Genomic DNA, 20,016 nt, shown 5'->3' with positions numbered 1-20,016 from the left:
GAATTAAGCTTAATTCTCCAAAATACTTTGTAATACCCTACATTTAAAAAAAAATAAAAATTTCGAACTCTTTTTACCAAGCATTGATTTCTTTTATTATTGGTATGTTTTGACGTTTCAGTAGTTGGATGGAACGACACTTTTATTTTGGGCCCTGTAAAGTCGTTTTGTTCGAGAACTTTTTTCACTTTTACTTCAATTGAAAAACAACTACTTGCTTAAAACAGTCTTATTGCAGTGGTTTTTCTCACGGCGGTTCTAATCTCCGTTACGTATCTGTATATACTTTTAGTGACATGCATCATAGCCCGAAGAAACTAGAATAAAGATCGAAGACATGGACATTAATCGAAGATTCATGTTCCCCAGGTTAATGTTGCTAGCTTCGGTCTATATATTATGGTTTTCTCAGTAGGGACGTTATTTTCTTAAAGGGAATAGAACCTCCAACACGTTCTTTATGGAAGACCCCATTAATTTCCTTTATTCCCTTCACAATCAGCGATTATCAGCGCCGCAAGTGTGAAAAGCCATGGGAGGCAGAGGACAATATTGGAACCCTCGGAGGGCGACAGAAATACCAGAGGTTATATTCCCTTTAAGCATTCACCTAAGCCGCGAAGGATGTCAGTAGCCAGTACTAGAAGTTTAAAAAGACCCCATTGGAGGTACACAGTCTTGTGCTCTTTTCTGGTAAAAATAACCAGCCCAAGTTATGAGTTTTGGGAGATCACTAGCTGTAGCGTGTTCCCTGGTTACCCTCGTGGAATATAGCCAGCAACCAGCCTAGGGAAGACTGCATGCTAGGTCAAAGTCTAATTTATCTAATTAAATCGAAGCGTTAATTGTATAGGGAAATTAACGAGAAGGATCTCCAATTATCAAAATAAACAATTAATATTTAAGTAAACACTGTTAAGTTCAATGATACAAAAATTTTGTACATCAGTTGAATGTGGTAGGTCTATAAAATGTAAGCTATACCAATTTTAACCTGTGGTTACGTAGCCTTATTTCTAAGGTATAAAAAGGTATACACTTATTGTGCCCTGACAACGCGAATACAAGGAATAATTACACATGTATGGGGATTATTTATTCAGAAGAGTAACTGAGACAATAAAGACTAAAATAAGTTTGGATTTACATATACTGGTAATGGGGACAAAAAGAAAAGAAAATATTTACATGGTGAATTGGTGATAAACAAACTCTAGCGCCAACCACGATACTTATCTAAACGGGCCTTAAAGGCAGACACAGATGATTTGGCTTTAATATCTGAGGGAAGATCGTTCAAAATGTTAACCATCTTTTGGGTGAAGAAGGTACGTCGAACCGCACTGAAGCACCTTTTGTTGACTATGGTGGGAGCTTTGCGCTAAGTCCAGTTGATGGCGAAAAACTGTATAGTGGCAATGTCGTAGTAGCTATAAATAATTATGAAGGTCTACACAAGGTCCGTCTTCACGGGTCAGAAGGTTAAGGCGCTTGAGGCGATCCGGGTTGGGGAGACCATGTAAACCAGAGACAAGTCGTTTAAAATCCTGTATCGTACGTACATTCGTCCCCACCTCGACTACTGCTCCAGTATTTGGTCCCCTCATTTGGTGAAGGACATAGAGAACCTAGAGCGGGTGCAGTGAAAAGCCACAAAACTTGTATCTGGCTTACGTGGTCTTTCATACCCCGATCGCCTCAAGCGCCTGAACCTTATGTCGCTAGCAGATAGACGTCTTCGGACGGACATTGTAGAAACCTACAAAATAATCTATGGCTTCTATGACGTGTCTGCAGCGCACTTTTTTGACCTCAAATGGACAGGGCGCAAGGCTCCCACCATTATCAAGAAAAGATGTCTCAGTACGGTTCGGCGTACGTTCTTCACCCAACGCGTTATAAACACGTGGAACTGTCTTCCATCGGACGTTAAAATCAAATCGTCTGTGTTTGCCTTTAAGGCCCGTTTCGCTAAGTTTAGCGGTTCGCGCTAGTGTGTGTACATCTTGTTTTTGTTTTGTGTGTATATATTGTTTTTATTCCTTATTTTTGTTTTTGTTTTGACTCCGTTCTCACTTTGTTGTAGAGGTGTCAGGGCACAATAAGTGTATAGCTTTCTCTACCTGACGAAATAAAATTTATTATTATAAGTTTCGTGACCTTTCTACACGCTCCAAATTTTCGATGTCCTTCACCAAATGAGGCGACCAAATACTGGAGCAATAATCGAGGTGAGGACGGATGTACGTACAGTACAAAATTTTAAACGATTTAATACTGAAATTGGAGAAAGAGCGCCGTAACATGTACAGGGCTCGCATTCCGCGAGCTGAAGCCATTTACTACGCGAAGCCATGGATGAAGGAATATGACTGTACCCCGTGTTCCAGTCATATTCCTTCATCCATGGCGAAGCCCCCAACATATGGCCAGAGAGCATGACTCCTAGGTCACGAACTACGGCATGATCTGCCACCCAGCTGGTACTGAAATTTTGGATTCCTCTCACCACAGTGGAGCCCCATAGATTTAGTTGAGCTGAAGCTCATACCATTGGAAGATACCCAGCTTTCAAGGGCATCGATATCCCTCTGGAGATAGTGGGCATCAGTAAGCGAGATCTTGTGACCGACCTTATTGTCATCAGCAAATAATTTTAAGAGATATTCCCGAATAACCAGACGCAGGTCATTTATGAATATCACAAACAGGGTAGGACCGAAGACAGACCCCTGAGGGCCTGAGGCACGCCTCTAGTAACCTCAGACCAAGAGGAGCAGACGCCCTAAAAAGCAACTCGTTGGAGCCAACCACTCAAGAAGTCCGCAATCCAGTTAACGATCAATCTCTAGAATTTCCAGTTGTCGGATGAGCAGGGAATGGGGGGCAGTGTCAAATTGTCAGCTGTGCCGGGTTACTTGGACTGCTGTGTGCTCGTCGTTCCCCTTTAGGAGCTCTCTCCAAAGGGTTTGACTCTTTACCTACGTAGGTAGGGTGTCGGCTGGAATTGCTACAGCATCCACTCTTAATCCCACTGCTGTGTGCGAAGTGGGGATTGGTCCACCCATTGCTGTTCCTCCTGCTGGGTTGAGCGACCATCAGTAGTAGGGTAATGCTACCCATGCTGGATTTGTCACCTGTCCGGGCTATGTGGACGCTATGATGATAGGCCTCCGGTGGTATGGTCTCTGTTACTAGGTACACCGGGCTATAAATTTTGACACACTGGTAGGCAGCACTCCGTTGTCCTGCAGGGTTCGGTTTGGAATACTCTGTCCTTTAAGTGGTGTCCCTCAGGGCTGTGTTCTTGGGCCTTATTGTTCTCAGTCTTTATCAACTCTCTCCCAGCGTTTGTCCAACGTGCGAAAATTTTCCTTTTCGCTGATGACTCCAAACTCGCCTACACTGCGGCATACGCCTCCGCTCAAGACTACCTACAATCTGACCATGATGCTGTCGCGGCTTGGGCCACCGACCGCAAAATGTCCGTTAATGTTGCTAAGAGTGGAGTCAATCATCTGGGTCGAAGGAACCCCAAAGTAGGTTATTATCTGAATGGCGCCCTGCTTCCCCATTACGACTCACCAGTTCGAGATCAGGATTGACCAGTCACTATATTATGTAGCCACCACACCGAGGTCGTCAGTCGGATTAACTCACTCACGGGAATAACGCGACGGAATTTCTTTTTCCCCTCCTCGAATTTGATACGCACCATTTACGTCTCTTTAAGTGCTACCCCATATTAACTACGCATCGGAAATTAGGAGCCCTTCTCTATTGAGTGATCAAGACTGGCTAACCAAAGCTCACAATCGATTCACGAAGCTAACGCAAGGTCTTGAAAAACTCTCTCTATCAATGATATCGTCCAGCTCTGGAATATGTGATCGGGTCACTCTGCCGATGCCCCGACTTCACTCTACGCCGAACTCGTGGTCATGGCCAGGGTTGGACATAAGGCACTAGTCACGGAATTTGACAACTAAATAAATGTTTAGAAATGTAATTAAAATCTTTGGACTCTTTGCTTTAGGAATCAGAATTAATCGGAATAGTTCTTCTATAAAGTAACATGGCCTTCTTGTTTTAATGTAGCTCTTACGTCACTATATTTACCTTTTCCAACACTACGAGGGCGCTCTCGAATCACGAGGTGCTTCCTATTTTCTAACGCTCATGCAAATGAAGCGTGCTAAGATAATTCTACCAACGCTCAGTCTTGTTATGTAAGAGCAACATGTTATAATTCTACTTTTAACAAGTTGGATAAACGTAAAAAAATTATAGAAAGAACTATTATGTTTTAAAATAATTAAAAAGTAAAAGTTAGACATTGAAACAATTTTATTTATTTTTTCTTTTGTATAATTTGAACTAGCTTGTTCTGATGTTCTGAACTACATGGCGTCTACGGGCGTAATATCGGATCTATCTGATCGCGAATCACCACAAGGTTCCTCGTCATCGTCCGACATTTCGCCGTAAAAACTAAATCTAAATCACTCTCCCGTGAGTCAGGTCCAGGCGTAGCCACTGTTATATTTCAATTTCAGTAATTTCTTGGCGAAATGCTTTAAGCTTTAGCAATAAATGCAGTTAAATGCCCCTACACTTAACACGTCACTGTCGCAAACAAAACTAAACGAAACGCAACCAGTCAGTCACCTGACGCGACGCTTCAGAAAGAAAAGTGTTACTTTCGTTTTCAAAAGATTATTCGTATAGATAAGAGCATAAGTTAATGATACCTCTAAGTAGACAAATGGCCATGCTGCCTATGGCGGATATGCTTGTCCAAATCGACCTATGTCTCTCCGTACTGCGAATCAAAGTAGCCTTAACATACACTTGGAACTGCCGAAGCTGACGTTTCTTTTATCCCGTTTGGTGCAAGGCTAGCTTGAACTTCCCCAAAAGAGATTAATTTCGGTATTCCCTTAGAAAATTCGTTCCCCCCACAGAGGCAAAAGAACGTTTTTTTGCTATTGGTTTATTTCTCTCAGCCCAATATAGTTTCATTCTCGACCGCACAGCGGCGCTGGGTCCGAGATATTTTTCAAATCTTTCATTTTCGCGGGAATCGGAGAGACAAGATTTGACATCACATTTTCTGGACAAAGATTCCACCTTGAAAGGGCTTATTTGTCTACTTAGAGGTATCATTAACTTATGATAAGAGATATTCGTAAGTGAAACGATTATTCAAATAATTTTAAAAATACGGATAATCGTTTTTCAAGAAATTTCAAATTCGACTCTCGAAACAAACGAGTACTATTCGAAAATTCGGTTATTGGACCACCCCTAGTATATTACTGTGCCAAACATTAAAAATTAAAAAATTATACCAATTTTTCCAATGTTAGAGCTATAGAAAGTCAGGTTTTGATGTATTTCGCCTAGAGCTATTTTTTCTTTGTATTTTGATAAATCAAAGGGAGCCTGCTGCGGTTCATGTCTCGAACTTATAGGAAGATGGATCATTATCTCGTAAGAGATATTTTATAAAGCTCACCAACATTACACATTTGATCTTCAGCCTGTTTAATCAAAGTTAGAATGTATTTTTTAACTATGACAATTTTTTATTACAGACTTTCCTTTCAGAGAGCTAGTGAAGTGTTAAAATTTCAAAACAGCAGTACTGACTTTGTGAAAGTAATTTCCTGTGAACCTCAACTCCTTGATTTAACATTTAAGGGTCATAAAATAAATATAAAACTTTTTAACAGTTTTAATTTCAAAAGCCTTGTAATTTGGCTAATCCTAGGTCATGGATTGAATTGAAATTTACCTGACCAATAGAGAAAAAGAAAGTAACAAAATTAAGAAATATTGGGATTATGGATTTGCTAATCCTTCTACTATTTTATCATTGCTGTCAAAAGGTGGACCATCAGGTAGTAAGAAAAAATGCATGGATAAAGTAACTCATTTTTGTTTCCTTATGATTTTGCTAACTCTGTTGACTAAACAATGAAAGGAGATTCATAAAAACATTTTTATAAATTTGGGCTTTTAATTATATAGTTGAAATTATCCGCCATTACTTTCTCTAACATTTGAACAATGTTGTATAAAAGAGTTAAATTAGTTTTAATCATTTCTAAAGCCAATGGATTGGAAACTTCATCTACAATAGTTTTATGAACCATAGTTATTTTTCGCATAAAATTGACATCAACAGGAAGTTTTAATTGGTTACACAAGGAAGTAAACCCTACTAAGAAATGATAATAGTCTTCATTTTTAAAATCTGGAAATTCCAAAAAAACATTTTGATTGTATTCTACCATGCATTGTTGGTTCTGTTTGGAATTATCAATAGGAATTTCCAGTGTACACCCATTTTCCACATTATTTTCACTGTATTGAGGTGACTCAACAATATGTTTAGTATTCGTACTGCTTTCTAGAGGGATCATCCTTTCTGGATTGGTTTCCTGAATAATACAATCTTTTATGTGTTTCTTTTCATGATTTTTTAATTGTACTTCATTTTTGAAGGCTTGGCTACATTTAACACATTGGAAACGTTTATTAGGGTGTTCTTTTAAATGTCTTCTTAAGTTTGATATGTCTGTGAAATTCACAGTACAAACTGAGCAGGAGTACGGTTTTACTCCACTGTGGACTCTAGCATGTCTTTTTAAATCTGATGAGTGTAAAAATTTTTTGGGGCACTGGGAACAAGGATAATTTCTTTCTTGAGTATGAACCAATTTGTGGGACTTTAGATAACTGGAATGTGTGAATGTTTTGTCACAATATTCGCAAGTAAACGTTTTAGAGAGTAATTTTCCAAAATGAATTGTTTTGTGCCTGTGAAGGGAACTTAAATGCCGAAAGAATCGGTCACAGAAGGGGCACCCATATGGCTTCTCATTTGAATGTTTGAACTGGTGTTCTTTTAAAGCTACAAAAGTTGAAAAGCCACATTCGCATTCTGAACAAGTGAAGGGTTTTTTTCCTTCATGCACAAAGCAGTGCCTGTCTAGACATTCTTGACTCCTGAAAACTTTATTACACGCTTCAACAGTGCAAGGAAACTTGGTGATAACTGCGGAGGAACAATGCTTAGCGCAATATAATTTATTTTTTGGCTGTCTCTTTTCGTTCTTGCTCCCGCTTCCTGTATAGCATTTCGGACACCAAGAATCAGAAGGCGGAATTTCAGTTTCATTAGACTCTTCATCTTCCATAGTATCCAAGAAGTCTATTTGGTAACTGCACATGAAAAGTGTTACAATGGGATCTAAAAATAATTAAATAACTTTCTACCTTTGAAATTTCATTGGTAAACGATTTTTTCGAAGATTGGGCATCTTATTAAATTGATAAAGACTCCTTGGAATAAAAAATGATCGTACTTGCGACTTTCTTTTTTCAAATAAATTTACTTTTAAACTGCATTTAGGAACACGCCCGTCAATTTTGGTGTAACAATTGTGTTCCAAAACAAAACAAGCTTTTGCTTCGTTTGAAATTACGTCCGGCCGCCCATTGAGTTAGAAAATGAGAATGATGATATTCCCCAACTCAAAAAAATTGAGGGACGCCACATTGGACTGGAAAGCCAAGGATTAAGAATCCTTGGGAAAGCAGCCAATTGGGCTTCTTTTCAAGGAAATAGGCTGGAAATCAAAGTGTTGGCTATTGGCAGGAAATTGGGCCTTTCGTGTATTTTTTTGGGTTTTTTTGTACTGAGAATACCACCAAGAGCCAAAAACCATTTTCAAATAAATAAATAAATAAATAAAATAATTCGCTCGTCTTCGTCAAGCAAGGCTCCTGCCACTTTCGAGTCTGCGTCTAAGCATGGACTCTATTATACCTATTAGGTATAATAGAGTCCATGGTCTAAGTCTACCCTTTTCACGCGCAAAACCACTGTATTTATCAGTTCTAAGTCTTGCTTGTTCTTCCGTTAGGTCATGTTACCCATACGCACAAAAAAAAAACAATTTGAAATTTTCGCGGTTAATTTTTTGGCTAGTTTTTGGCAATATCGACAGTTTTTGGGCTGCTTTTCAAAATAAGGATTGGCGTTTTTTGGGCTTTTTTTTTTCAGTTTTATTTTGGCGGGTTTTAAGTTTTTACTCTGGGCTCTCTGGCATCCCTGAATTCAATGCGGCCGCCGGTTTGTGTCTGCGCTAAACGTTGTTTGAGTTTTTCTCCATAAATTTAAATAGTTCATGAAATTATGGTTTTTAATAAAATTTAAACTCATTACAAGTTAAAATGACGGATGCAGGATTTTTCCGTGTAAGTATTTTGATATTTACGTAAAATTAGGAATTAAAAGGCTAAAGCTTTCTTTTATGTAAGCCTTGGTTACCCACAAAAAGAATTGGATAAATTTCATAATTATCTGCGTTGAATGGGTTTTATCTTGGATTACTAAAAGTGAATTAATAAATTAATCCAAGGCTTTTGAATTATCCTATTAACATAATTCACAAAATTAATAAAATATATTATAGCCCTGTTGCCAATGGCCTCAAATTCCTTAATGGGTGATTATTTTTTGCCTACCAATTTTTCACTACATTTTGTTTAGTAGTGGCATGGACTAATTAATTAGTCCATGGTAGTGGTGTTTCTCCTGATAGTTTGGAGGTGGTAAAATGTATTCACCCAAAATTTAAGCATTATGATTTACTAGATGTATTGCGAAAATTAAAAGTTGTTAATTTGAAAAATAATTGGTATTTAGGGTACAAGTGCTGAACAGGATAATCGGTTCAGTGATAAACAAAAAAAACTCCTGAAATCTATGAAATTTAATGAGCAAGTTTCTAGAAAGGTACTTAAATAAAACATGTCAGTTACTTGAACTAGGTACTGTAAACAATGTTTATAAATATATTCTAGGTTGACATTAGCAAAGTAAACCTTGATACAATAAAACCATGGATAGCCAGCAAACTTCACGAAATGCTCGGCATTGATGATGATGTTCTAGTAGAGTTTGTGTTCAATCAGCTAGAAGCTGATAAGGTATTGTTTATTCCCCCGTAAATTTCTTCTTTCATTAGGTCTAATCTTTTACATTATATCTTAGTATCCTGATGCTCGTATGATACAGATAAATCTTACTGGCTTTTTGAATGGAAAAAATGCCAGAGAATTTGTTACTGAGTTATGGGGACTTTTATTAAGTGCTCAAGAAAACATCGGAGGAATCCCAGCTCCGATGCTAGAGCAAAAGAAGGAAGAAATCAAAAAGCGCCAAGAGGAACAAGAACGAATTCAATTGTCTATAAAGAAAATGGAAGAGAAGGAAATGAAACATTCTCCTGTCTCTAAATCCCCAAGCCCTGTTCGCAAAAAAGAATCATTGTCTTCACAGTAAATTTAAACATATTTAAATGTTGTGAGTAGATAAATATTAGTTTAAATTTTATTGAAGTAGTAAGGATAAAGATGAAAATCGCGGCGGAAGACGCTGGGGATCTTCCCATAATAGTAGTGGACGTCGTCATTCTCCTTCTCCTCGAGCTCGTACATCACCTCGTCCCAAAAGATCTGTCTCTCCTAGATCCAGAAAATCGCCATCACCTCGACGCAAAAGGAGATATAGGTAAGATTCTTACTTTATTTTGAGCTTGAAGTTTTTTTAACGAATATATGTGGTATATCTCAAAATTTGAAGTACTTTCAATCGCGACATATCTACATGACATCTAATTGAAATGTGAGCAATTAAAGGTTACTTTTAAACATATGTTTCAAATCTATTATAGAAAAATGCTTGGAAGTTTTTTTAAATTTTGAGTTACTAGAAATGGGTATTCTTTGCGAATTAGCGAAAAAAATGCCCTGGGAGAAATAAGAAACCAATTGTGTTAGACAAATTCTCGCCAGCGTATTTTGTTTCCTCGCAAAGCAGATTGTGAAGAGCAAACAAGAACAACCCATCCTACCTTGCCAGGTCGCGAAGTGCCAGTCCAAGCAATGCAACTCTAAGCACCGCCCTATCAACCACGGCTGATCACGGAGCTCCTTCTCCTAGCCACAAGATTTCACCTTCACCCCATAGAGGATCTCCATCAACTAGAAAAGGCTCTTCACCTCCCAGAAGACCTTCTAGATCTCCCCTTCCAAGAAGGCAGTCAAGATCACCACCTCCAAGAAGGCTCTCAAGGTCCCCACCACCTAGGGGACGCCATTCGAGGTCACCCCTTCCTCCTAGACATTTGTCTCCAAGAAGACAATCCCGATCCCCTCAACGTTCCAGACCATCTCACCATTCTTCTAAAGAGCCCCTCTCTAGAAGTCCCAAAAGGTCGCTTCCTTCTGTTAAAAGTGTCAAGTAAAATTTCTTAAAAAAAAAATACTAAAATATAACACATATAATTTACATGCATTATAACTTTAGGAAGAAAGGAAGGTCATCTTCTGATTCATCTTCGGGCTCATCCTCAAGTGATGGCCCCCATTCGAGGCAAAAATACAAGGTTGCTATTTACAAGCTATACCCTTTTTTTATGCCTGGTATTAAGATAATAATTTGCAGAAAACTGATGCTAGAAGAGAGTCTCCATTTGAGATTGCTCCTAAACCAGATTCGATTCAAGCTAAGAGGCATTATCGTTCGCATGATGCGAAGGATAGTGACTCAGATAGTCAAAGTGCTTCCTCTGGTAGTAGACGTGATCGTAAGAAGAGAGGGGATAAACAAAAGGTATTGATGTTCTCAATTTATTGTATTTTTGACCAAATAAGTGGTTTTTTATAGAAGAAAATTCGGATGAAGCGTTCTTCATCTGGGTCTTCATCATCGTCTTCATCTAGCTCACCATCTCCACCTAATCGATCAATTAGAGAGAGGGAATCTCCTAGAGGAAGAAGGTATTCAGATTATAAGAATAAGTTAAATTTCCAAAGAAACAACAGTAATTAGTTAATTTTTGTAATTCATAATTTTAAAAATTTGATTTTAGAAGGGGAAGTAGTCCTTGGAGAGGTGCAAGCCCTTCAAGGAGAGGAGGTGGTCCACCCAGGCGGGGAAGTAGCCCTCCCAGAAGAGGCACTAGCCCTCCTAGAAGAGGCGCAAGCCCTGCCAGAAGAGGGACTAGCCCTGCTAGAAGAGGCGCTAGCCCTCCCAGAAGAGGCACTAGCCCACCTCGTAGGGGAAGTAGCCCTCCCAGAAGAGGAAATAGCCCACCTCGTAGGGGAACTAGTCCTAGAAGAGGAAGCCCTTACCGACGTAGAAATTATCGTTCACCAATAACTAATCGGGGCTCAATGCCTAGGAGATCTTTTAGTCCCGAGAGAGACAGAAGACCACACCAAAATTGGGGTCCTAATGATAACTACAGAGGTGGTGGAGAGAGAGATAGAAGTTTTGAGCGAGACAGAGGTGTTAAATATAGAGAGAGGGAGCTAGAAATTAGATTTCGGGAGTCAATTAGAGAAAATGATGGTACGCGTAAAATGAAAAGTCCTCCGAGTAGAGTGAGTCCTGGAAGAGACCGTCCTAGACGCAATGATTCTTCACCGTACCCGGACAGGCGTGGAGCCGATGGTAAAGGAAGAAAGCCCTTTTCTCCTAGAAGATCCAGGGGTGTTTCTAGTCCCCAAAATGCAAAGAAAAGAAGTCCAATAATCCCCTCTCCAGCTAACGCTTCAAGGTCCCCTTCATCCTCTTCCTCTGATTCATCATCGTCATCTTTGGAGCGTAAAAGAAGTGGCACACAGAAATCAATGAAACGAAGGAATTCTGAAAGTCCACTGGGACAAAGCAAGAGGAAAAAGACAGAGTCGGAATCATCCGACTCAGATTCTACCAGAAAATTGAAGAAAAAGGATAAAGTTCTGAAAGTCGACAGCAAAGGGATTGAGGTAATTAGTTTTTTAGGTTGATTCTTTTTTTACTTATAAGGTTTAAATTTCTTTGTTTTAGAATTTAGGTCGTTTTTCCCCTGTTTCACCTTGTAAATATGTGATTTTGCATAACTCTTGTCGAGAGCAAACTTCTGACTAAGAATAGAAATCGTTCAGCCTCTTGTGGCAACAGGTTCTTGAAGATATATTTGAAGGCTTTCTTAAAAAGATTAGGCCAAAGAATTCCACAATCTAAATAATTTTTCTTCTCTAGGGTTTGGGTTTTTTAATAGTCCTAATGTGCTAATTAAAGGATCTCCACATTAGGTTTGGAGTTTAGTTAAAATTTCCAAGAACTTCATGAGGTTCCTGTTATTTACGAGTGTTTTGAGACAAGTACAGCATAACCCTGATTTCTATTGAATTTGCCATATTTATGTATAGAGCTTACACTGGACACTTGCTGCCCTTGAATTAAAAGTAAGGGTGTGCGAGTCCTGTTTTTTGAAATTCGAGTCGAGTCTCGAGTCTTAGAAACTTGGACTCGCGAGTCCTCGAGTCCAAATATTAAGGACTTGATCGAGTCCTCGAGTCCTAAAGAATTAGGTTTAAAGCTTTCGAGTCCAATACGAGTCCGTAATGTTTTTAACGAGTCCAATTCTAGTCCTAATTTTTATCGAGTTCAATTCGAGTCCTAAGTTATCGTGGCCAATTCGTCTGGAATTTATTTGCCGCTGTTTAAATAATCATTAAATTTGTAAATTTATTAATAGTGGTTTCTAATTAATTAGTATGATATATTTTAATTTTTAGGACTTTTATATTTTATTAAATAATAGAAAAATCAGTAATTCAGCAATCAGAATGTTAAAAAATATTTTTTAATTTGATCTTAATTCTCAATGACACAACTTGTGGCAATTGGTATTCAAGAACAATATTTAAAATTAAAACTATATATAACTATAGAACAAATGAAATGATACTGTTTAGGTTAGGGCTCGACTCGAAAAACTTATCACAGGTATTTCTTTTAACTTATAACAAGTTATCTAGACTATTACCAATTTAATTTTATACCACATTCCAATAATAATGGACTCACCGAGTAATAATGGACTCGCCGAGTAATATTAGACTCGCCGGGTAATTTTCAAATTACTATTTACTCGAGTCCGCTTCGAGTAATTATGTACCCTTTTCGTGGGAATCGGGTACCCGTGCGAGTAATAAAATGACGTATTCCGAGTCCAAGTCCGAGTACTCGGACTCGGACTTGATAACGAGTACTCACAATTTTCGAGTACTCGCACACCACTAATTAAAAGTCTATAACATTTTTCTATAAGTAGGTCTCATTGTAAATATTTTACTGAGAGCTCTTCGCAGAGTGAAATTATCAGAGAAAGATCAGCAGCTTTGGATTGCTAAAGCAAGCAGATGTAAAGAATCTATTGAGTTTAAGCTCTTACAAGGAGACTACCCGAGGTGTTTATCCCCAATTTTGTTCAAACTCTGGTGGTAAGTAGACCTTCATCTAACTTGAAAACCCCGAAAAGGGTGGACAAGAATGGGCTTTCATTTTGCCATGGCAACCAAAAATGTTTTTCACAACTTCAAAACTGATTACTCGTATTTACCTAATATATGTATATTTTCTCATATTTACCAAAATTGACGTATATTGGTCGAAATGTACCAGATTAAGCCATGATCTGAATTATGTATCGAATTGATGAACCTTTTTTAATTTTTTGAAAAATATTGTTAGGGGGGGGACCCTTAAAATCTTCGATATTCCCATGTTAATTTTCATAGAGAAAATCGGTTTTTAAATTTTGAAAAACATTTTTGGTTGCCATGGCAAAACGAAAGCCCATTCTTGTCCACCCTTTTCGGGGTTTTCAAGTTACATGAAGGTCTACTTACCACCAGAGTTTGAACCAAATTGAAGATAACCACCTCAGGTAGCCTCCTTGTTAGTAAAGAATTTGTCATGCAGTTGGAAAAATATTATAGACTTACGGTTATTGTTAATTAAATATGCAAAGCTGATTATTGTCACTTTTCTCGTTACATTTTATTAGGAGTCAAAACTTATCAAAGATGGAGTGAAAATCGATCCGGATGAAACGCTTAGGTTAAAAATAGACAGCTCAGAAGATAATGTTTTTAAGATAAAAGATAAAGACCCAAAGGACAAGAGAATCAAAACTGAAAGCGCAGGCTCTGATGTAGGTTTTTTGTTGTCAATAATTCTTGTTGAAAAACGTAAGTTCAAATTCCTAATATTTTTGTAGGATTCGGAAGGTGATGGTTCCAAAAAGAAAAAGAAAAAGCACAAGAAACATAAACACAAGAAAAATAAGAAGAAGAAAAGCAAGAAAAAAGAAAGAAAAGGGTCTGGGGATGAACAGGAAGTTGTAGGTTAATTCTTTCATTGAATCAGAAGTAAAGCTTTATATTTTTGCTGAAGTTGAAGTCATTTTTTTGGGTGGGGTAGGTTGCTAGTCCTCTAGAATCTGACCTAGGTAATCATAACCTGGAGGAATTGGAAAAAAAACTAAGAGAACGAGCGTTGAAATCTATGACAAAAGCTGCGCTTCGAGGGGAAGGCGAAATGCCTGGGCACGAAATTGTGGATTGAATTTTTGGAAGATGTACAAAATGATAATCGTTTCCCCACGGCTGTTCAATAAATTATCATTTTCTTATATCATCATTTAATAGTTCATTTGTACGCAGTAGTGTATATTTTAAATTTTATTTCTTAATAAAAGCAGTAGGGAAATAATAGATAGCATGGGTGAATAAATAAAGCCATTAACTATCAGTTTTGTTTTATTAAAAGACTCTGCTTACAAATTTCAAAATTTAATTCAGGGTAAAATTAAAATTATAAATTAATGGTTATATTTGAGGGAACTTATTACACTGTTTATGCCGACGATGTAGTACACAACCTTGGGGATTTCTCACTTTAAGTGGCGCCCCTAGCGCGATTATTCACACTTGTAATGGGTTTATTTAAAACGATTTATGTGACGGTCAGCCCGTACTCAAAGTTGGCAGTGCTTATAAAATAACTAATTTGGTTCGGTTAGGTTAACCGATTATTTTATACATTTAAGATTTAAACTTTATTTTAGAAACCACGTCTACAGAGCTCCAATAATCATAAGTAAATTCACGGCTTGGTAGGTGATAAATAAATCAAACCTCTAGATTTTACCATTACGGCTAACTTTACATTTTTGTGAGGAGCTCGGATCAGTTCAGTTCTAAGGCCCCAGACGTCGCTAGGGTGCAGCACAAGTCAAGTCCGACCGTCCTGCTCTCTCGTTGCTGTGGTCTCTTGATATTGTATGGTCTATTCTTATCCCCCTTAAAAACATGGTAAGTACGTGGAAAATCTGTTTTAATCATTGTTTATTTCCTTTATAGTAAGTGAAATTTAAGTTTTATCGTATGAATCAACATTCATTGTAGTTTATTTTATGCTTATTTCGATACTTAATAAATATAGGAATAGTTATCTGAAATATTATTATTTCTAAACAAAGGCTTATTTCAATTCCTAGGCTCGTGGCCCGAAAAAGCATTTGAAGCGTCTTAACGCACCGAAATCATGGATGTTGGACAAATTGGGAGGCGTTTTTGTATGTTTTACTTTGTTATATTATTGCTTAACCCAGACTAATTACCTTGTTTCCAACACACAAGGCTCCACGACCAAGCACTGGCCCCCACAAGCTCCGGGAATCCCTTCCCCTTGTAATCATGCTTAGAAATCGCCTTAAGTATGCTCTAACTGGTGCAGAAGTAAAGAAAATTGTAATGCAGAGGCTAATTAAGGTAGATGGAAAAGTTCGTACAGATACTAACTACCCTGCTGGATTTATGGGTAAATATATTCTTTAACCGTTGTATATCCTGCGTGATTGTATTTGACAACTATGAATTGGTAGATGTAATCACTATTGAGAAAACTGGAGAATATTTCCGTTTGCTTTACGACGTAAAGGGTAGATTTATCTTGCACAGAATCACTGCTGAAGAAGCTAAGGTTTGTCAGTCTGCAATTGTCCAGTAATTAAACTATTGCAACCCTATTAAGTGTATTTTGTATTACAGTACAAGTTATGTAAAGTTAAGAGGGTCCAAGTAGGTCCAAAAGGAATCCCCTTCTATAACAACTCATGATGGTCGAACCATCAGGTACCCTGATCCACTTATCAAAGTTAACGACACTATCCAATTAGACATTGCTACTGGAAAAATTATGGACTTCATCAAGTTCGATTCAGGTATGTTTTTAAATTGTTCTTAATTAATTTTTAAACTAATATTAAAAGTACCTTTCCTTTTTAGGCAATCTATGCATGGTTACTGGTGGTCATAACTTGGGGCGAATTGGAATCATCACTTCTCGGGAGCGTCATCCAGGTTCTTTTGATATTGTTCATGTTAAAGATGCCCAACAACATACATTCGCTACTAGGCAAGTTTCAAATATTTTAATCACACCTATTTTTAACATATATGATGAGTTTTTTATGATTGTGATGAAACATTAATGTGTCTACAATATCGATTAGTCTTGCTGAATACTTCCCTATTTCTTCTGAAAAAGTTAGTTTAAACATGATTTAAATTAATTTTTTTTTATAGGTTGAACTATATTTTTGTAATTGGCAAAGGAAACAAACACTACATCTCGTTGCCTAGAGGAAAGGGTATTAAGTTGTCTGTCGCTGAAGAAAGGGATAGGCGTTTATTGGCTAAAATGCAACATTAAGAGAGGATTGTGTGAAAAAATAAATGGAAAAAAATATTATTTACAATGTCATTTATTTATTTATACAAATGAAGGTTTTGTATCAAATCATTTCTGTGGTTCTTTCAAGAATGGTTGATGAATAGTTTCCCATAGGCGTTTAGCCTATATATCAAGGTTTTTTACTTGTAGTGTAAATTTCTTAGAATAACACCAAAACTTACTTTCAAAGGTCCCATTCCTGGGCATAAAGACATTTCTTCTGATGAGGCTTGAAAACATCTATCCAGAGTCTTATGTTAATTAGAAAAAATTGGAAAATAGTATGATAATTTTTCCTTAGTTCTAAGTAAAAACGTTTTCCATTTGTTCTGCTCTAAATTTCTTCAATGGCGTTATTGCTCACATTTTGATATACAAATGATACAAGATTCGGGAGATTTGATCGTTTATTCACGAGCTGTAAACGTGAGTGATGTGATGCCACCATTCATGGGAGAGCGATTTCTGTGCAATTTTGCGCTAAAATTTTTAATAACCCACTGGGACACGCATTGGCTTTCGGAGTAGTACGGGAACAATCTGAGCTGTACTAAGAAAAACGCCATTGGAGTAAATAGAACACTCGAAATTTAATCAGAGCAGATTCACGCCAATGAAACGAGGAAAGTTGAACCATGGTTGAACGCTTGAGGGCAGCCAAATGGTAAACTCTTCTACAGTTTTATCCACCATTTTTAAAATCACTCACGCCATAAGTTGACATCAAAGTCATCGCGTCGGTTTTGTTAACAGATTTTTACAGATGTCAAACTATCAATGACTTTTGAATAGGTGTCATCTTCTGGTTTCTCCATTATCATGTCTGGTGATTTGTTTTCAAAGATCTTGAAGGTTTCAATACATTTCCCCGCCTCTTCAGTGCTATAAAACGTGAGTAAGGTTTTGGCATTTCATTACCAAGGCTTATCGATTAAATTAGTTTGCGTTGCTGGAGAATTTTGACCAATGAAAAGTGGGAACCGTTGCTACGTTTCGTCACAAGTAGCAGAAAGAGATAACAGGGACCTTTTGTGTACACTACACACAATACCCTAATAAGTTGTGACTATCTTTAAAATAATTAACCGGCCAATGCCTAAGATGTGAGCCCCCGAATTCCCAAACATGTATCATTTTCCTTCCTACTCCTAACGGGACATCTATCATTTTCTTTTCTATCGGTAACAGCGCGATTTCTTAAGTTTTTAATACTGGCAAAAGGCTGTGCCCATCACGCCAGTGGAAAATGATGAAGACTTTAAGAGAGCACGATATATTAAAGTCCGTGCTTAGAGCCGTCCAAGGAACTTGCAATTCACGAGTGAATTTCACACGGTTGGGGTGACACTTACGATGGTCCGGTAATGACTAACGAGCTCCAGTCCCGGACTCGGACTGCGGAGGGATCAAATGAGTTCTTCCTGAGTGTAATCCTCATATGGAGAAGAATGAAGGACGTACCACCTTTTAGACCACGGGGGTCTCGGCCAAGTCGAGATCGATTGCGCAATAGGGGACAGCGCCCCATTAGTTTTGGTTTTACGAATGATGACTTTATGGTCAATACGCGCCTAACGCGACGCCTCAACCTCATATTAAGACTGATATTGAGGGCACGATATCACGTTGCAAATCGATTAATGTACCATTTTTCTTTCTACCGGAGCGTAGGGACAGATAATTCCCAAATTCGGTTGCCCTAGTGCACAAAATTTATCCAACGACAGCGAGGGCACGCTATATCCTATCGATTGATGTATACATTCATTTCCTTTGTATAATACCTGTAAGACCTGTAGGTTACAATAAGCTTTTTCTAGCTTAGTGACCTTCTTAATGTTTCAAATAAAAAAAATAATCATTTCCCCTATACGGCACCACTGATTCTAGATCTACGTTGTGGGTTTCAAACTCTGAGATTAACAACAAAGCTAAATAATCTGGCCAATAAGACCTAACAGCTGACTGGTGAGTAACAAACTATTTTCACTATCCATCGCGTTGTCTTTTTATGGCTTTCAAACTCAACAAAAAGAGTGTACAAGATATTTGACTTCACCAAAGAATTTTAAACCGAATGTACCTTGAAAATGTCAAGGAATATTCGTTTTTCTTGATCAAATAGTCGAATAATCAAAAATGGCGTTAGGTATATTAAACATTTGCCATTATCAATAATTTGCAAAAGTGGTAGAATTATCACAGTTTTCTTGATTCAACCAGTTCTGCAAACTATTTTAAATACGAAATATTTACTTAGGGCACTTTCCAAATATTTGACAATTTGATGAGAAAAAACTAATATTCGCTACCATTTTCAATCAGAGTCGTATGCTCGTGTCACGCTCATTCATACTTTCATATAAATGTATTTTTTTGTTTGTCTCCGGCATACATGTACTTTCACAAAGAAAATTTTGTGTATTTTTCTTAGTCTTAGCATAAGTAACATAATAAACAAACATAAGTATGGAACAGAACGAATTCGGTTAATGATAGTCTGTCGTGGAGTGATTGCGAAATAGGAAGTTTCCGAACAGGAAACTCGTCCCTTCCTACTGTTTCCGTTGGCAAAATAGTTGGTCAGTTTGATGGCGAGAAATACGAGTGTACACGCATTTCGGTTTGAAATTCGAAAAAACTAACTACTGAAATGGAGCCAGTGTTTATAATAGCATATGTAACATAATTACTCATAAGTATGCCACTGTACCTTTATTACATTCAAAAATCTTCACTAACGGTTTGTTTCACCACGAACCAGTAAAAAAGTGGACTACGTTAGATTTTAACCTTTTTATTCATCCTAGTAATTTTGGGAGTCACACTATTGGCTACTAACATATTTATTTAAGCCAATGGAAAACCTCTAAATTGAGAAGGAATTTTTGCGTCGAAATTTTGAGTCAGCCCAATGAAATTCATAAACTCGTTCGGTTTGTGCGGATGAAGTTAAATAATGGGTAGTTTGAAAAAAGAAAAGGTTGGGGAAAACGACCCAAATGGTTCTGTTCAGATATCACTTTCCGAAAATGGAACAAGTCGTCGAAGTGGGTTACTTCATTAATTGCATTAACAGCACTTGACAGTATATTGTAGTTCATTATAGCTACTAAGCCTTGTTCAAACCGGTTTGTTTACAAAAATTAAAATAATGGCCGTCGGATTATCAGAAGTAGAGCTAATTGAGCACGGCATAATCAGCATTTGAGATTCGATGACGTCAAATATTACGTAGGGTACGGATGACGCAATATCTGTGAAACAAACCGTTAGTGAAGAAATAAGAGCTAGTGGCATACTTATGAGTAATTATGTTACATATGATAATAGTTATTTTTATCTTCAGATTTAATAACTCATCA

The 20,016-nt window shown here is 37.6% G+C and overlaps 3 protein-coding genes and 1 long non-coding RNA gene across 8 annotated transcripts; 2 read left to right on the top strand and 2 right to left on the bottom strand.

Annotated features, from left to right (window-relative positions):
• Positions 1-5,580: 5,580 nt before the first annotated feature.
• LOC149932927 (uncharacterized) lies at positions 5,581-7,430 on the bottom strand. Its single transcript, XM_090155826.1, has 2 exons — positions 7,285-7,430; positions 5,581-7,230 (listed from the first exon to the last, which is right to left on the bottom strand). Exons 1-2 carry the CDS (start codon positions 7,326-7,328, stop codon positions 6,006-6,008), a joined length of 1,269 nt encoding a protein of 422 aa, XP_090011952.1. The 5' UTR covers positions 7,329-7,430; the 3' UTR covers positions 5,581-6,005.
• A 690-nt stretch (positions 7,431-8,120) lies between these two features.
• Positions 8,121-14,554, top strand: Srrm1 (Serine-arginine repetitive matrix 1). 3 transcript variants are annotated; one of them, XM_090155231.1, is made up of 13 exons: positions 8,122-8,268; positions 8,720-8,809; positions 8,878-9,003; positions 9,068-9,354; positions 9,419-9,586; positions 9,938-10,318; positions 10,385-10,463; positions 10,523-10,690; positions 10,745-10,857; positions 10,950-11,850; positions 13,920-14,066; positions 14,133-14,255; positions 14,336-14,554. In XM_090155231.1, the coding sequence occupies exons 1-13, from the start codon at positions 8,245-8,247 to the stop codon at positions 14,477-14,479; spliced, it is 2,751 nt and encodes a 916-aa protein (XP_090011357.1). In that variant the 5' UTR covers positions 8,122-8,244; the 3' UTR covers positions 14,480-14,554. The 3 variants fall into 3 exon arrangements, with proteins under 3 accessions (XP_090011358.1, XP_090011357.1, XP_090011356.1); XM_090155230.1 differs by having other exon boundaries at positions 9,416-9,586; XM_090155232.1 differs by lacking the exons at positions 13,920-14,066; positions 14,133-14,255; positions 14,336-14,554 and adding an exon at positions 11,912-12,051 and having other exon boundaries at positions 8,121-8,268; positions 9,416-9,586.
• Positions 14,555-15,079: 525 nt separating this feature from the next.
• On the top strand, positions 15,080-16,669 carry RpS4 (ribosomal protein S4). Of its 3 annotated transcripts, XM_090156026.1 has the most exons (5): positions 15,080-15,228; positions 15,414-15,491; positions 15,556-15,736; positions 15,801-15,898; positions 15,967-16,111. In XM_090156026.1, exons 1-5 carry the CDS (start codon positions 15,226-15,228, stop codon positions 16,033-16,035), a joined length of 429 nt encoding a protein of 142 aa, XP_090012152.1. In that variant the 5' UTR covers positions 15,080-15,225; the 3' UTR covers positions 16,036-16,111. The 3 variants fall into 3 exon arrangements, with proteins under 3 accessions (XP_090012152.1, XP_090012153.1, XP_090012150.1); XM_090156027.1 differs by lacking the exons at positions 15,080-15,228; positions 15,414-15,491; positions 15,556-15,736 and adding exons at positions 16,204-16,333; positions 16,504-16,669 and having other exon boundaries at positions 15,967-16,139; XM_090156024.1 differs by lacking the exons at positions 15,080-15,228; positions 15,414-15,491; positions 15,556-15,736; positions 15,801-15,898; positions 15,967-16,111 and adding exons at positions 16,204-16,333; positions 16,504-16,669.
• A 9-nt stretch (positions 16,670-16,678) lies between these two features.
• LOC149932924 (uncharacterized) lies at positions 16,679-18,604 on the bottom strand. The gene is made up of 3 exons (XR_016472863.1): positions 17,361-18,604; positions 16,834-16,902; positions 16,679-16,774 (listed from the first exon to the last, which is right to left on the bottom strand). It is a non-coding gene; the product is annotated as an uncharacterized LOC149932924 (long non-coding RNA).
• Positions 18,605-20,016: the final 1,412 nt, after the last annotated feature.

Source organism: Leiobunum rupestre, chromosome 8, assembly GCF_980474605.1.
Source record: "Leiobunum rupestre chromosome 8, qqLeiRupe1.1.hap1, whole genome shotgun sequence".
NCBI classification, from domain to species: domain Eukaryota; kingdom Metazoa; phylum Arthropoda; class Arachnida; order Opiliones; family Sclerosomatidae; genus Leiobunum; species Leiobunum rupestre.
The sequence above is the reverse complement of the archived record's forward strand: the minus strand, read 5'-3'. Positions and strand labels throughout refer to the sequence as shown.